The sequence below is a fragment of the Dermacentor variabilis genome, chromosome 3 (assembly GCF_050947875.1).
Source record: "Dermacentor variabilis isolate Ectoservices chromosome 3, ASM5094787v1, whole genome shotgun sequence".
NCBI lineage: Eukaryota > Metazoa > Arthropoda > Arachnida > Ixodida > Ixodidae > Dermacentor > Dermacentor variabilis.
Window position 1 is genome coordinate 223,873,174 of NC_134570.1, and position 17,756 is coordinate 223,890,929.

Sequence of the window (17,756 nt, forward strand, 5' to 3'; positions counted from 1 at the left end):
TATTGAGGCAGGTGAGAGTGATTATACCTCCCCTTTGATTTTAGTTGAGGTACCGGGCAAGGAACCTCGTCCTTGCGTCGACTACCGCAGGCTTAATTCCATCACTAAGGATCAAATTTATCCGATCCCTAACATCGAGGAGCGCCTTGAGAAAGTTAGTAGCGCTCAGTTTATTTCCACCCTAGATCTTGTCAGGGGTTATTGGCAGGTTCCACTTACAGAAGAGGCTAGTAGGTATGCGGCGTTCATTTCACCAATGGGAACATTCCGTCCTAAAGTGTTGAGTTTTGGTTTGAAGAACGCGCCATACTGTTTTTCAAGTCTCATGGATAAAGTGTTGCGGGGACAGCAAGAATTCGCTTTACCGTATCTAGACGACGTAGCGATATTCTCCGCATCCTGGTCTGAGCATATGACACACTTGCGGGCAGTGCTAACCCGCCTGCGCGAAGCGGGCTTGACAGTCAAGGCTCCTAAGTGCCAGATAGCACAGGCCGAGGTTGTCTACCTCGGTCACGTGATTGGTCAGGGTCGTCGCCGCCCCTCTGAAATAAAAGTGGCCGCTGTGCGAGACTTTCCGCAACCGCGCACCAAGACCGATATTCGGTCGTTCTTGGGTGTCGCCGGCTACTATCAGAGGTACATCCCTAGGTACTCTGATATCGCGGCTCCCCTGACGGATGCTCTAAGAAAAACAGAGCCTCAAACAGTCGTCTGGGACGAGACAAAGGAAAGAGCTTTTAGCGCCCTAAAGAGTGCCCTAACAAGCCAGCCTGTGCTACGATCGCCAGACTATACAAAAGGGTTCATTGTTCAGTGCGATGCTAGTGAGCGAGGCATGGGCGTTGTACTGTGCCAACGGGAAAATGGAGAAGTAGAACACCCCGTCCTGTATGCTAGTCGTAAGCTGACCAGTCGTGAGCAGGCGTATAGCGCCACCGAGAAAGAGTGTGCGTGTCTCGTGTGGGCCGTTCAGAAATTGTCATGCTATCTAGCCGGCTCGAGGTTTATCATTGAGACGGATCACTGCCCTCTCCAATGGCTGCAGACCATCTCTCCCAAAAATGGCCGCCTCCTGCGCTGGAGCCTCGCTTTACAACAATATTCCTTTGAGGTGCGTTACAAAAAGGGGAGTCTCAACGGTAACGCCGATGGCTTAAGTCGAAGCCCCTAACGTAGGAATCAGCCTCAAAATTGTTTGTTACTGATGTTTTTCTTCCTGAGGCAGGATTTTTTTTTTAACATATTGCTTTTGTTTAGTGTTTCAAAGTGATGATATGCTTTCTAGTGCAATTTTTCAATTTGTGGACGCGTTCTGAGTGATGCTAGACTACTGTAAGGAACTAGGCAGTGGTATAAAAAGGGGAAAGAGCCTGGCAGGGCTTAGTGAGGGTTGTGCCGTGCTTGCTGACTGAGCGGTTGAGTTTCAGCGTAGTTCTAACGCTTGCCGGGAACGAGAACAAAAATGTGAACTCTCCCGAAGTCACTTTGCAGTGTCCCGTGCGAACCTGAACGAGAGAACGAGGCCTTCTCTGTGCGCTGCGCTCAAGAAACGTCAAGGGACGCCCGACTTCGGTTATGAGCATCATCGAGCGACATCCCTCCGGACAGCGGATGCAGTCCCCTGTCCATCGGGATCTCCTTCCCCCGGCGGGGCGGTCTGTTGCGTTTCGCCTGCGACACGTGGTTTTGCCGGCGCGACTGCGGCGGGGCGGCAGACATTTTGGCCCGATCGTCGTCGCCGCAACACTCATCGCCAGGTGTTTCCAGGCGCGACTGCGGCGATGCGACCGCCTAGGGATCATCCTCGCATTCCAGTCATTGTGCCCGAAACAGGCGATGCCAAAGCAGGGATCTCATTCCAGTTATTGGGCCCGAAACAGGCGATGCCAAAGCAGGGATCTCGTTCCAGTCATTGTGCCCGAAACAGGCGATGCCAAAGCAGGGATCTCATTCCAGTTATTGGGCCCGAAACAGGCGATGCCAAAGCAGGGATCTCGTTCCAGTCATTGTGCCCGAAACAGGCGATGCCAAAGCAGGGACCATCCTCTCATTACAGTCATTGTGTCCGACCGGCAGCGCCACGACAGGGTGCTACGAGATCGTGCTCGACATGGTGCTACGGCATCGCTACGACAGTGTGCGTCACCATTAGCCCATTGTACATTCACGTGCTCGTCTTTTGAGGGGTTCCTTCTTGCCCTCAACTGCGAGAGTATAAAAACAGCTGCCCCCGGACGCCAAAAGGAGGGCTCCGATTTCTTCTGTTGAGTGAAGTGCTCTCCCGTCTCTCTACTTCGGTCAAACCTGACCGCCAACTCTTTGCGATGTTAAAATAAACAAGTTGTTTCGTTGTTACCAGTCGACTCATGCTTTGCCGGGACCTTCGGATGCTTCCAGTTGTACCCCAGGCCGCCAGGCCAACGCTACCCTTGGGGCTTGCGACCCAGGTACAACCACGGGCGTCAGCGCCGAGTTCCCAACAGATCGTACCAGCAGTCCGATCCCAAACAATGGAGAATACCTTAGGAACGTGCGATTCGCTGATGATATTGCCATGCTTAGTAGCTCAGGGGACCAATTGCAATGCATGCTCACTGACCTGGAGAGGCAAAGCAGAAGAGTGGGTCTAAAAATTAATCTGCAGAACACTAAAGTAATGCTTAACAGTCTCGGAAGAGAACAGCAATTTACAATAGGCAGCGAGGCACTGGAAGTCGTAAGGGAATACATCTACTTAGGGCAGGTAGTGACGGCGGATCCGGATCATGAGACGGAAATAATCAGAAGAATAAGAATGGGCTGAGGTGCGTTTGGCAGGCATTCTCAGATCATGAACAGCAGGTTGCCATTATCCCTCAAGAGAAAAGTACATAATAGCTGTGTCTTACCAGTACTCACCTACGGGGCAGAAACCTGGAGGCTTACGAAAACGGTTCTACTCAAATTGAGGACGACGCAACGAGCTATGGAAAGAAGAATGATAGGTGTAACGTTGTGATGTGTGGTGCGCGACACGGTGCGGTGTTCGGGACGGTCAGGAGCAGACGACACTGAGTGCACGCGCGCCGAGGTGGATGGAGGAAAACAACGACGCCGAAGAGCGTCCGGCACGAGAACGCGCGGCGCATGAAACAACAAAAAGAAGAAAAGCAACCAATCGGAAAGGACCACGGGGAGCCAGGCAGCCAATCCGAGAATGCCGAATCGGCCAGACCAGAAGAAAAAGCGTGATGCGCTGGCAGAAAGGGCGGACACTCGAGGACACGCAGGGAGATGCCGGGGAGACGCCAGGAGAGTCCCAGGAAGCGACGGCAGGAGGAGGTCAACCACCGGAGCCGGCGTTGAAGACGGGCCGTCGGGTTCCGGACCCGAGCCCACCAGGACTTCACCCGATCGGGGCCTCTTGCCAACCTGTTCCTGTGCGTCGCCCGTCTACCTGAGCGTGCCGCCAGCTCCTCAAGGCCGGTGAGCTTCTGCGCCAGTGGGCAGGACGAGAACAGTCGGGCTACGGGCCCGAGTTCTACGCCAGCTGCCCGGCCAGAACGCCAACCCCGTCTGTCGTGCCGCCTGCTGCCCGAGGCCGGCGTTCGAGCTTCTGTGCCCGTGGGCGAGACAAGAGCCGTCGGGCTACGGGCCCGAGCTCTACATCCAGCTGCCCGGCCAGAACGCTGCCGCCGTCTACTCCTGCCACCAAGCCGCCCGCTTTACCTCGCCTAGCCAGAGCTGGCGCGCTCATGTCGCTCGCCCGGTCGATCAGCTTGTACCGCGACCTATGGTGAGACCGGCGCCACTCCTTTCGCTAGCCTGTCGCCGCGTCGCCGCGTCGAGACTGTTACGCGTCCCCGCTCTCGTGGCAAGCCCGGACTTGCGTACTCGCTAACCGCATGCAAGCCCCATGTGTGTTTCTATCCGCGATTATGCCTATTTGAATGTTTGTTTTCTGTTTTCTATTTTCTTCTACTTATTCTAAGCTTTCTTTTGTTTGATTAAAAGTCTTTGTGTGTGTGTTCAAACCAACTGCTTTGTCCTCAATTGGGTTCTCGGAGGCTCCGCCTAAGAGAACTAACCGAACCATTGAGCACACGAACCTTTGCCCCACATTAGAGGCATCACAAACGTTAAGGGATAAGAAAAGAGCAATTCAATATTTGGGGTTTTACGTGCCAAAACCACTTTCTGATTATGAGGCACGCCGTAGTGGAGGACTCCGGAAATTTTGACCACCTGGGGTTCTTTAACGTGCACCTAAATCTAAGCACACGGGTGTTTTCGCATTTCGCCCCCATCGAAATGCGGCCGCCGTGGCCGGGATTCGATCCCGCGACCTCGTGCGCAGCAGCCCAACACCATAGCCACTGAGCAACCACGGCGGGTAAGAAAAGAGCAGATTGGGTGAGGGAACAAACGCGAGTTAATGACATCTTAGTTGAAATCAAGAAAAAGAAATGGGCATGGGCAGGACATGTAATGAGGAGGGAGGATAACCGATGGTCATTAAGGGTTACGGACTGGATCCCAAGGGAAGGGAAGCGTAGCAGGGGGCGGCAGAAAGTTAGGTGGGCGGATGAGATTAAGAAGTTTGCAGGCATGGCATGGCCCCAATTAGTACGTGACCGGGGTTGTTGGATAAGTATGGGAGAGGCGTTTGCCCTGCAGTGGGCGTAACCAGGCTGATGATGATGATGATGATGATGATGATGAGGTGGTGGATGCAATCGTTGTCTTCGCTGCAGATTCTTATTTGCTTTGCATGTCCGCCAAAAATTCCTTGCCTGCAGGGTAACGGGTGATGACTATTGTAGTCTAGATATTACTGGCTATCCGTAGGCTTCCGATAAGGTATGGTTCTCAGTTGTTCGTTTTGTATGTAGACCGTGGTGTCGAGGAAGTAGATTTGACGAGCAGAGTTTATTCCATTTCAGTATTTTCTGTTCTATTTTTTTTACGAGCACTGGTTTCTGCCGCTGCTTCTATTATCTATTTCAGAGACACGATAGACCACGATCACCAACGAAACCGGTAATATAGGGGCGCTGTGCACGCCATTGACACGCCAGCTGACACAGGGCCGTTGACACGTGACTGACAGGCGGTCGTTTCACCGTGCTTGTGTACAGCACTCCTTTATCCTCAATTCTACACCTTCGCCGCTAACACAGCTTCATTCGTTGCCACACCCACCCGTCTTACCCCCTCCTCTTTATAAGAACCATAGCTAGATATACTGTGGCGAAGAAAGCATACCTGTATGTCGCCTTGAATAAGACAATTTCATTGTCGAAATGTGGGCTCCCGCTTTCACCTTGTTCTCGTTTTGTTCATTGCCTATAAAGTCCGAGGGCGACAAAATCGTCGCCGCGCGCCACATGCTGTATGTGCGAGTGAAAGCTTTGCAAGGAGGAGCCGGCGATCGCAGCTCAATAGCGCGCGCAAGGCAAGGAAGCGGCAAGGAATTGCGCCGTCTTCCGTTGTGCGCAAATCTACGGGGGGAAAGAGAGGGAAGGCGGGCGCGTCCTACTCCGGGCGTCCCTGGTGTTCGCAAATGCCCGCCCGGGCAGCTGTATCTTGAAAACCATCCGCGCCGCAGACAAAGCCCACCGCGTGGCCTCTCTCCGCGGCTTAGTTCGAGTTGATGGGCGACGCAGCACGAAGGTCAATTCGCTCGCTGCTGCTGCCGCGCTTCCTCACTCCGGCGTTTGGACAGCTAGTTTCCGTGGTCATCGAGTGACTTAAAATTACTTGATTTATTTTTTATAATCTACTGTACTTGTTATTTCCATGTGTTTTAGTCAAAAAGCTGTAGTAATTTAAAATTAGGAGAGCAGATAGTTGGGCTAGTTGGTTGAAATGCATACTGAAATCACTTTTACTATTTATTCATGTGTGCGTTTTGAATAGACTTCAATTGTGAGTCAGCACTCGTCCCTGTCTTTTCAGGGCATTGTCCTCGTGTCTCCGCGCAAACTTTTCATTATGCATAATCTAAAATTACTTGATTCCATTATTGGATCACCTACTGTATGGTATTTTGTTTGTTGCATGTGTTTGTGCTAACTTGTTTTAATTTTTATCACTAGGAAGTAGATATGTAGTAAATCTTGTAGCTGCTGAAATATGCGTATTGACTATGGGCCCACACTAGCCTTTGGCTACGGGCTCAACCGGTTTTATTTTCTTTTTGTACAAGTCTTGTAAAAATTAGAAATAAATGAAATGAATGAATGAATGAAAAAAATATGTGTTCATGTTTGCTTGTGCGCCAGTGAAACCATAGTTGGTTATTTAGTTAGCATGCCCATGTTTACGAGTTTATACGTCCTATGAAACTACTTTTCTTACTTTTTATAGTCCGCCAGTTAGATATCGCAATCGATGCTTCAGCTGTTGGGTGAAACTGCGATTTTTTTATCACTGTTGGTGCTCCATTTACACTTTCAATTACCCGGTACGTTCTTACCAACTTTCTTGATCTCTTCCAGCATTGTGTGCCCGTGCTTTCTAGGTACCGGTACTTGTGCACTTTAGCCGCCCATGGTGATGATGACGATGATTTATTGGCATCTCCTTTAAAACGTGTTGCTGACAAATAATCACGTAGCCTGCTTGAGTTAATCAGGCATCCTATAGATGCTTTTCATTGTAGAATTTTCGTACAGTCTTCTTTTCTGTTCCTAAAATCTCTTTCTACCTTGTACCGCTACATATGCCTGTAATGGATCCAGTCGTACCAATCTCTTACCAGCTTGTTTTACAAGCATACTCAGAAGGTTTCTTACATATTTCGGCTGCTTAGCGGCCGATGCTTCCGTCCACTTTAAATCGAAGTGCTGCTGGAAGGAGTACCTTACCTCCTGGTCTCACTGGATGAATTCCTTCCCATGCCATTAGGATATGCTTAGTGGTCTCCGGATATTTGCTGGAGTATACGCCTGCCTCCTCTTGTTGCGTATATCAGCTCCGGCATGGTGTTATCTTTCGACAACCAGCTCGAGCATCCTATAGCAAGGCAGTGCCTGTTGTGTTATCGTACGGATTTTTCCTTCTATTTCCTTTCTACCCATTCTTTTAAATCTCTGTGGTCTTCTTAACATTCTTTGTATTCATTCGCTGTCTCTGTTTCTCTCAATTTCTTTATGATGATTCTTTCTGTGTATTTATACATTCAATTACACTGCACATATCTGCCAACTTTCTTGATATCTTCATCCCTCTGTGTCCAGGTAAGATCAAAATAAATCCGTTTACTCGGATTTATTGGCGACGTCACGGCAGAGGGTGGCCGCGACACAAAGGGTCACACCGCACTCCATTTACGGCTACTTACACTCGTTTATTATTTTGTCGTCAGTTGCTATTTCTGCGTGTTTCGGCATGACGAGTTATTTAATGCCACTGTCATGTTCATACGTCATCTACAAGTCTCTTAACCGGCAGTTATTTTCTGGGAATGGGTACAAGATGCTCAGTTCACATCTACGCCAAATCCGTCTGAAGCCGGTTAACATCTTGTTTTCAAAAAAGTCGTAGTAGTTACTAGATAGTGTAAAACGATTTGCTACTTTGCTATAACTAAAGTTATGATATAATGATACAGTTAGTAATATAATATCATTGACTAAACAAGGCAAGGTAGCCACTGCCACTAATACTTATCAGCTGCCATTTCAGAACGCAGTATTTTGTTTAGACCTATTCTTTGACATACCTGTTCGCCACCTTAAGAAGACGGTGAAAAGGTAAAGGGCAGGTGTTCTCTTTTCCGCTACAAACTTGCCCATCTCTGAAGTGAAGCGGGTCGCACGGTACGTGCACTGTTTTACAGGAGTGGTATGTCACCTTTCGCTAAGATGTGGTAGATCCCACATTGGTGAAGCTGGCCGCTGCGTCAAAGATCGAATGATGGAGCAGGCAAATAGGTTAGAGAATGATTTTAGAGTGCCTGTTTCTGCGTATTGGCGATTTTACCCCACAAACCTCAATTTTCTGATGTGAGCATCCTGGGCAAAAGCAAAGATAAAACTGCGCGGAAAAAGTTAGAAGCTTGTCACATTGGAATCAATGGTCAATATTGTATCAGCCAAATGTCAATTTCTTATATGATGCTGAAATACAATTTATAAATGCTTGCCGTTGCTGGAGTGTTCTGCGTTCCTTGTTATTGCGCGTTTGCACTGCATATATGTAGCATGCATTATTTCCATGGGAATAAGCAGTTGTGAGTGTAGCGCCTGCCTTTCTGTCTCCGTGCTCATTTTAGTACATTTTTTTTTTGCTTTTCTAAACTTTCGCGCTACAAAAATCATGTCTTAGCGCTATCAGCCAGTCTCAAAGGCAAAACTCATAATATATTTTCGTTAATTACGTGAAGACTGTCGTGATTTCTTTGCTCCGCACACCTGAATATAATTATTATAAAATTATATTTTCTTTTACTAAAAGGTGAGTGTTTGTATTCACTGAAAGGTTTTTATTTGCGTTTTTCTTACTTTCAACTATTCGGGCTTCAATTGCAACAGCAGCGGCTTTCCTTGTTGATGGTACTGACAATTGGTACTGGACAGATCATCGACCTTGTGCTACACGGCAGAACCGCGTCAGAAGCACTGGGGCTCAGCTTGCGCTGTTGTCACGCGTCCGGAGGGACGATGAACGACTTCATCGCTGACGCTCGAAGAGGCGTCTCGTCGTTACAGCCACGTGCTAAGAGAGCCGAATACTAAAATATTCTGGGCTGTTCGCTCCACGTCGCCGCAGTAAAGATAGTGCAGTGACCACCGATGCGCCACACTCACCTGCAGAGTGACGGCCCCCGTGGCATCAGCGCTGGCGCGGACGTGCACCAACGGGTGGATGGACAGGTCCCGCACGAGCATGCCGGTGATCTCCTCCAGGTCCGGCTCTGGTCCCGATTCTGCTGTGCTGCCTGCGGCCAGCGGCCACCGCTCCAAGTACAGGTGCCGAAACACGTTACGCAGTGGGCCGAAGCCCTTTAGGTCGATGGAGTCTGCGGAATGGTTTCGCCAAGTAAGGTACACGACTATATGCATGGCGACAGCTAGCAGTCTCTGCAAAGTGACGCTCTGACAGATTTCGTCGCAAGAATGTTCCTTGCTCTTGTCGGGGAGGCTTAGGAAAGACTTCTGCGCCTCCCTCGGAGAAAATTATACTGCTCTATGCGGTCTTTATCCAATTCGAGGCACTATGCCGATATTGCTCAATTTAAACTTGGCTACTGCCCCTCATACGGACTCGTAAAATTGTGCGCCTCGACCGCTAGAACGCTACCTGCGATGTCTATTTCAGCGATCGGCCGTTTTGTTTTAATAACCTGCGGGACAAATTTATTCCAGAACGCGTGGTGGCGTAATCTATACAATGTAGACACATATTACAGTAGTACGTCCTGCAGTTTAGGTAAAACTGTCAAAGGATGTTATTATGAGTGGCGTTAATATACGAAAAAAAGCGCAAGCAGTAATACAATTTGAGACAACCATATGTATAATAACAAAAAACTAGATTAGTTATCACAAATATACCTTAGTGCTTACATTATTGTTAATAATACTAAGCTGAAATCAGTGTACGAATAATGTAAACATCGATATAAACGCTACAAAGAATAATCAATTTGACACAACAAATATATGCGAATGCCTGGCCTTAAAGACAGGTAGGGAGTTTCGAATGAGAGGACAAGCCACTTAGGTCCCACAAGAGACCACGCAGCCTTAATGTTTCTATGTACGCAAGTAGCTTGCATTCGCAAATCTAGTATTAGCAATTCCAAATAATGAAACGTACCGAGCCACACGATGACATGTAGGCATTTATTTAAGGAATTGAAAAGAGTCGATGAGTTCCATATTTGTTTGGGCGCGTGGAAATTTAATGAACATTATGAAATGGTAGTATAGCCAATAGTAATGAATTTTATAATCAATACACGAAAACGCAACCCCAAATAGTTAGTTCATACTGCAGTAAACGAGGTATTTCGGCTGAAAAAAGAGGATACGTTCTCGTTATGTGTCCTTCATTATTGCATTCCATGCAAATTTTAAGGTCATCAGTCTGATAAGTTCTTTCTGAAGAAGCCATATGTGTTAAATAGCGTAAAATACGCGTTTCTCGGTGATGAAAGACAACAGAAAAGATGACTGCAGTGGCGCAGCGAGCACGGGCGCAATCAGCTCCGGAGGGTAGGCACACCGTAACGGGATTTCGCGACGACCGCAAAATAGGCGCACGGACACGTGATCTAACCCGCGATGGTGTGCTTCCTTTCCTTAGATGTTTTTCATTTGGTTTCATTTCGCACGAAGCGCACGTACCACGCTAAACCGCTTCTCTCTTTTCTCATCTCTCTATAACACTCTCGCTACATCCGGTAATCTCTGCGTGCGCGGTTGATTATTCTTTATGGGAGAAATAGACACAAATTTTTTACTGACAAGATGGGTGTGTGTCGTTCTACACATGCGAAATGCAGGCTCATAAGTAAGGAAGCGTTTGCACGAAATTTCACCTCGCTATATAGTATGTTACCAGAAAAACTTTCATTCAAAATCGTTGTAACACAGTCGGCTATTTAACAGAAGGGGGGCGTAGAATAATATTTTGGGGGAAATTGTGAGAAATAACTTAGTTTTATGGTTCTTCAACTAACACTATAGTAGGATAAAATAAGAAAAACAGTAATTGGCAATCAAGGTACACGGACCACGCAGGGTGGTCCGTGTACAGAAAGAAACAAACAGAATCGTCGTAATGCGACCTCTTCACAATGGCGTCGTACTTGATAGCTCTGGAGCATCTGATGTTCTGGAAGAGTCTTTTCAGGTATTCAACAGAAACGGACAAAGGGCATGGAGCCTGAGAATTTCACTCTTCAAATGTCCGAGGTACAGTTCATTTCACTGCCGAGTCCGCTTTATTGCTCATGAAACTTCACTGCCAACTGAAGTGAAACTTCACAATAAATATTGTCAAGTTCGTGCTAGATTTTCTTTCCTTTCTTGTCTCGTCCTCGCGCAGTTCCCCCACAAGTTAATATGCACAAACAGGCCCAACTAAAATCTTTTTGACAATAAATAGTTGCAGTGAAACAAGACAGTATTTTCGACGTCCTTGCAGTTCCTTACTTTCCACCCTAAAGCCAGGTCTCTCGATGGCGAGTGCTGTATCAACCATTCGGAAATATTTTTTTTAGTGAGAAGTGCTTCTGGTCGAGGACTCGACCTAAATTCAGTTGTACTCGTGCGTTCACGCATCGTAAGATCCATACCGTTAAGGTCAGTCTATACACTTTTCATTGTAATTTTTTGCGGTTGGACAGGACCACTGAAGAACCGCTGTCGGCTTGCTTTCCGATTCGGCCGCTGGCGTTGGGGGCGTCCTTTTGAGACAGCGCAATCGTCAAGCATTACCAGAGGCACACAATCTTCAGCTCGGTTTCGTGATATAGGGGCGCCGTGCAACGGCGAACGCTGTCCCTGACTCGGTCGCTGAGCCCAAGGACGGGTGCACTGCCAGTCGCGGCGGCCACGTGTTCGTGGAGGCCAAGCACAAGGCACCTGTATTCTCTGCGAGGTCACTGCACATTAAAGAACCCCAGATGATATAAAGTATTCCAGAGCCCTTCACTGAGCCATCCCTCATTTCCAATGTGTCGCTTTGGCCATTTGTCCAATGTCACCAAGAAGTCACGAGCTGTGTTTGACAAATTGAGTGCGCTCTGAAATTATTTTATGCATAAATAAACGATCTTTGTACAGCCTTGAGCAGAATTATCCTAATACCTATGTAATCATCTTAATTGCGCACGTCAAATGTGTCATACACTCTTGTAGTACAGAGCAATTAAGCAATTGGTTTCAGTAACCATGAACATTGGTTAGACAATGCCTTGCCCTGTCTTTGTTACTTCCTAGTGTGCCGTCACTTCTGGCGCTTCATCTTTTAAAAGCTATGCACCAACTAGCCCCAGAACGTGTTTTAATGAATATTAAATGGTGCAAAATTCCTTTCAAATGTCTTAGTTGTATGTGTGATTCATGCACTAGCTAAACATTGCCTTGTATTAACCTCACACATGATGATACTGCAACTGGCAATACAGCTAAGAAGCTGTGCACTGCGTGTCTCATAGCCCATGTGCAACTTCCGGAGGTTAAACATCACATACCATACCCTACATAACAGTAAGCGCAGATGTTCGTAGAAGCAGCAAATGTCAAAAGCGTAGCTAAAACACGTTGGCGGGCTACTTGGTTAGAATCCATGATAGAGTGTATTAGCACGACTGAACGAGGATGTAGGAAGAAACAGACACACAGAGACAGCGCTTCACTTTGAACTATAGATTTTATTTTCGCACGCATCGATGTATATATACCGTACGAGTGAAATCTGTATATGTGTATCGATGCGTGCGAAAATAAAATCTATAGTTGAAAGTGAAGCGCTGTCTCTGTGTGTGTGTTTCTTCCTACGTCCTCGTTCAGTCGCACTCATAGACTGTATCAAGGCGTAGAAATCTTGATTAGAGAATGCCATGAACAGAGTACTGCAAACATAATTGTACTTCTGCCCAATCAAAAATCAAGCTGCACCTGATAAGACATTTCCAGAGTTCTTGTGCTCAAGGTTGGTGCTTGGTTGAGCTGCATTGGGCACTAGGATGGTATAGACAGGCAATATTTAATTCATCCGATATTGTAACAAAATTAATCTATGCAGAATACCATTATATAGCAGTCAACGAGACAGCGTTGCTGGGTCAACTTTTAACTACTGTTCGTGTTAACTTTTTGGTGTGGCAAGACATCTTTGAGTCACAGACTAGTAAATAGACCCTGTATTTATTTTTTCGTTAAAACAATATGCGGTGTTGGGCTCGAGTAAAGAGATCTAAGACCCATGGGCTTCAGTGTGACAAAAGAGCATGCATTAGACTAGAACACACACACTTATGAACAGATGTACATACATATTGTAACAGATACGAAAGGCATTGACAAGAGAAAAGAAGGGAAGACGAAGAGGACAAAGCGTTGGAGAGGCCGAGCTGCGCTACTATCACGCTACGATCATCATCCATCGCCTGTAAATAAAACCATTTCTTCGCAACTCTTCGAAACAGTTGTGGTGGAAGGTGCGGGGTAATCGACACCCGAAGACGGAGGCTCAACCAGAAATTCTTCGACGGAGCCGTCGCATTGCTGGACTCCCACCGTATCTACCGGAGCTGAATATGTCCCACGACGCAGACGAACAACGGCCCATTCCAACAGCTGCGCCGACAAGTTCCGTTCTGCAACTGAGAGATGCGCGTCCCTTCGCCGGAAGATCGGACGAAGACGTCGAGGAATGGCTCATCCATTATCACCGGGTGAGTGCCGCCAACAAGTGGAACAGCGCTTCTCAGCTTTCGAACGTCGTGTTCTTCCTAACGGATACTGCGTTGCTGTGGTTCGACAATAACGAGGAAACGTTGACAACATGGGGAAGATTTGTTTCCGAAATCAAAGAGAGATTCGGCGGCTCCGCGACGAAAAAGAAAAGGGCGGAACAGACGCTACTGCAACGTGCGCAAGTGCCAGACGAAACCTGCACGACCTATATTGAGGCGGTAATAAAACTGTGTAGGATGGTGGACTCTGGAATGTCTGAGGAAGATAAAGTCGGGCACATCCTGAAAGGAATTGCCGAAGACGTCTATAATTTCCTCATCGTAAAGGACAACCTGGCTTCCGTCACTGACATCATTCGGCATTGTCGTACTTTCGAGCAGCTGAAAACGAGGCGCATCATGCCGAAGTTTGGCAGGCTAGCCAATGTGACAACAGTTGCAAGCGTGGACAGCAACCAGCCCCTCGATCTTGCATCAACGATTAGACAAATAGTTCTGAAAGAGCTCAGCCTGCACGCACAAGCGACACATTCAGGCACTCAAAGCTTCCGCCTACCACCAGATTTCGAGTCAAACGTGGCATCCATCGCCCCGTATCCTGCGGCGAGGGGCACCGAGGATTATGAACTCGCGCCCCGACAGCAGCCACGTCTCTACGACAGAGGCGCTACTTATGACGCTCGGCCACAACGAGAGCAGCCGCGTTTTTACCTCCGAGGTCCTGTGACTTCTGTCAGGCCGCGACAAGAAGGGCACCGACCCTACTACCACGACGTGACTTATGAACAATATGACGGATTTCAGCGAGGCGCATAGACACGTTATCCACATGACAACGAACTTTCTCGCCGCCCGCAGCAGCCTAGCATCCGTTTCGAGGAAGATGCTGTGCACCGCGACCCTCCCGTGTGCTACAACTGCGGTTCCACAGGCTATATAGCACGGTATTGTCGCCAAGGCCGTCAATCACGAAGGACACCACCAATGTTCTCGCCACCCAGAACCCGTACTTCATATGACTTGCGGACGACCGATTCCCTTCCAATGGACCACTTCCCACACGAGACCAGACGCAGCGATTCGCCAACTTCTGAGCGGAGTTTGACGCCGCCAAATAATCGTTCCCGTCGCTCCCCGTCCCCTCGGCGCCGTTCTTGGTCACCGCCGCCGGGAAACTAGCATCCGCGGCCAATGGAGGTGAGGTCGCCGGACGGTCTTTGCCAGAAATTCCTCTGCCTGTTGTGATGCTCAAAAACAAAGTGAATGTCTCGATTGACGGAATACCGACCATGGCGTTAGTTGATACTGGGGCGACTGTGTCTGTGATGAGCCTCGCTTTCAAGAACCGTCTAGGCCACAAAGTTATGTTTTCTTGGAACGACGGTATTACTTTTCGTGGAGTGGGCGGCGAGTGGCTTCATCCCCTTGGTGTTTGTGCTGTGAGTGTTTTGTTGGCTGGGAAAGTTTTTGTGTCGGAATTCGTTGTTCTTGCTCGTTGTTCGCACGATGTTATTCTTGGTATTGATTTTCTTGAACAGCGCGGCGCTTCCGTGGACTGTGGTTGTGGCGAAATATCATTGAACAAGTTAATTATAACAACAGATTCCGAACAAAGCTCGCGTGGCGAACAAAGGGACACAGACACACTCAGTGTTCTTGATGAAGTGATTGCACCATCGTGGTGCCTGACGCCCGTTCGTGTTTCTGCAACTACTGTTGACGCTGATTGTGTTGATCTTGTAGTTAGGCCTCTCCGCATAAACTGTGCTAAAAAAGATATACTTGTGCCCTGCTCTGTCGTGTGCATGACGAAAGGAGTCGCCACATTGTGGGCGCTGAACTGTTCCGCCACGCCGCTTGTCCTTCCTCGCGGTATGAAAATCGCTCTCTTCGATGAAGCCGCATGTAACTCAATGGCGGCCCTAACCACGGACGTCTCTACAGCTTGCTCTCCTTGCGATAATAGCCATTTTGAAGAGCTAATGCTTGGCATGATCAGCAAGGCTCTCGGTACGTCGGAACGGCAAGCACTGGTACATGTCCTTGCCAGGCATGAGGCTGCGTTCGACTTCACGCATGGAGATGCACCCCTTCATTTAGCGTCGTCCCGCGCTCGTCACAGAATAGATACCGGCTCCGCACACCCCATCCGCCAGAAGCCCTACCGAGTGTCATCCTCCGAGCGAAAAGTTATTGCACAACAAGTCAAGGAGATGATGGACAAAGGTGTCGTTCAAGAGTCGTCTAGTCCATGGGCAGCCCCAGTAATCCTGGTCAGAAAAAAAGATGGCTCCTGGAGATTCTGCGTGGATCACAGACATCTAAACGCAGTGACGAAGAAGGATGTCTATCCACTACCGCGAATAGATGACGTCATTGATTGCTTACAGGCTGCTTCTTACTTCTCAACACTTGATTTGCGATCGGGGTATTGGAAAATACCTATGAACCCTGCCGACAAGGAAAAGACCGCTTTCGTGACTCCAGATGGCCTATTCGAATTTAATGTTATGCCTTTTGGCCTTTGCAATGCTCCTGCCACCTTCGAAAGATTCATGGACACAGTACTACGTGGTCTGAAGTGGGAGATATGCATGTGTTACCTCGATGATGTTGTAATCTTTGGCCGCACGTTTGAAGAACATAATGAACGCCTCAGCCTTGTTCTCGACTGCATCGAGAAAGCTGGACTGGTTCTAAACTCAAAGAAATGTCGCTTTGGCGAACGTCAAACACTGGTCCTGGGACACTTAGTTGACAAGGATGGCGCCAGACCTGATCCTCGTAAGATTGAAGCGGTGAGCTCCTTCAAGCCACCACAATCAGCACGAGAACTTCGCTCATTCATTGGCCTATGTTCATATTTTCGTCGTTTTGTTCCCAGGTTTGCCGACATCGTTTACCCGTTGACAAGTATTTTGCGACAAAATGCATCCTTCAATTGGACACCAGAGTGTGACGCATCATTTTCTCAACTGAAGTTTATACTAACGTCAGCACCGCTCTTGCGTCACTTCGATCCGTCCTGCCCTACTGAAGTTCACACTGATGCTAGTGGAATTGGGATAGGAGCGGTGCTTGTACAACGTCACAGTGGCGCAGAACATGTAGTCGCATATGCCAGCCGTTGCCTGAGCAAATCTGAACGGAATTATACGGTTACGGAACAGGAATGCCTGGCAGCTGTTTTCGCCATACAGAAGTTTCGGTGTTATCTTTACGGTAGACCATTCAAGATTATCACCGACCATCATTATTTATGCTGGCTGGTCGGTTTGCGTGATCCCTCTGGTCGCCTCGCACGTTGGGCACTGCGCCTCCAGGAATACGACTTTGTGGTGTCGTACAAGAGTGGCCGTCGTCACGCTGACGCAGACTGCCTCTCTCGGATTCCTCTTGCGGCTACCGACTGCGATGCTGAGAATTTTGACGACTGTCTCGCTGCTGTTACTTCTACGTTCCCTGACGCGGCAGACTTTCAGCGAGAACAACGGCGTGATGTTACCCTCGATCCGCTTTTTGTCGCCGCCCGTACTTCTCAAGGCAGCGGTCACTTTACCGTCCGTAATAAATTACTCTACAAAACTAATTATTCCGGGCATGGAGCGCGTTTTCTGCTTGTTGTCCCGGAGAGCCTTCGCTCCGACGTTCTACGCGCCATGCATGACGATGTGACATCCGGCCATTTCGGTTCCCTACGAACGCTACACCGCACGCAGGAGCGCTTTTACTGGCCCAAGATGTACGAAACAACCAAGCGCTATGTCGCTAGTTGTGAAACGTGCCAACGTCACAAGCGACCGACCACCGCAGCCCCGGGTCCCCTTCGGCCATTGACACCACCCAACACGCCATTCGAGCAAGTAGGCATTGACCTTTTGGGTCCATTCCCGTTATCTAGCAACAAGAACCGTTGGATAATTGTCTGCGTAGACCATCTTACACGGTATGCAGAAACTGCAGCCATACCGTCTTCCACCGCCGCTTGCGTGGTGGTCCTCCTGTTGCGTTCCGTGGTCCTTCGTCATGGCCCACCACGTGTCATCATCAGCGACCGTGGTCGCCAGTTCACTGCTGATGCCATTGAAGAGCTATTTCGTTTGTGCACTTCCCAGTTCCGTCATTCCACGCCGTATCATCCACAGACCAATGGCCTCGTTGAAAGGACGAACAGAACGCTGACCAACATGCTTGCCATGTACGTCTCCTCCAATCATAAGAACTGGGACGACGTGCTGCCCTTCATCACTTACGCATACAACACGGCGAAACACGAAACCACGAACTACAGCCCATTTTATCTCCTCTATGCCAGGTTACCGCGAAGCCCTCTGGACAC

The 17,756-nt window shown here is 48.5% G+C and overlaps 1 protein-coding gene across 1 annotated transcript in view; it reads right to left on the reverse strand.

Moving 5' to 3' along the window:
• The window catches only part of LOC142575034 (neprilysin-1-like), a 622,756-nt gene that overhangs the window by 421,937 nt on the left and 183,063 nt on the right, over positions 1 to 17,756 (reverse strand). The window contains exon 6 of the mRNA XM_075684001.1: positions 8,796 to 9,007. Within this exon, the coding sequence (XP_075540116.1) occupies positions 8,796 to 9,007 (212 nt within the window). The remainder of the gene's footprint in view (positions 1 to 8,795; positions 9,008 to 17,756) is intronic.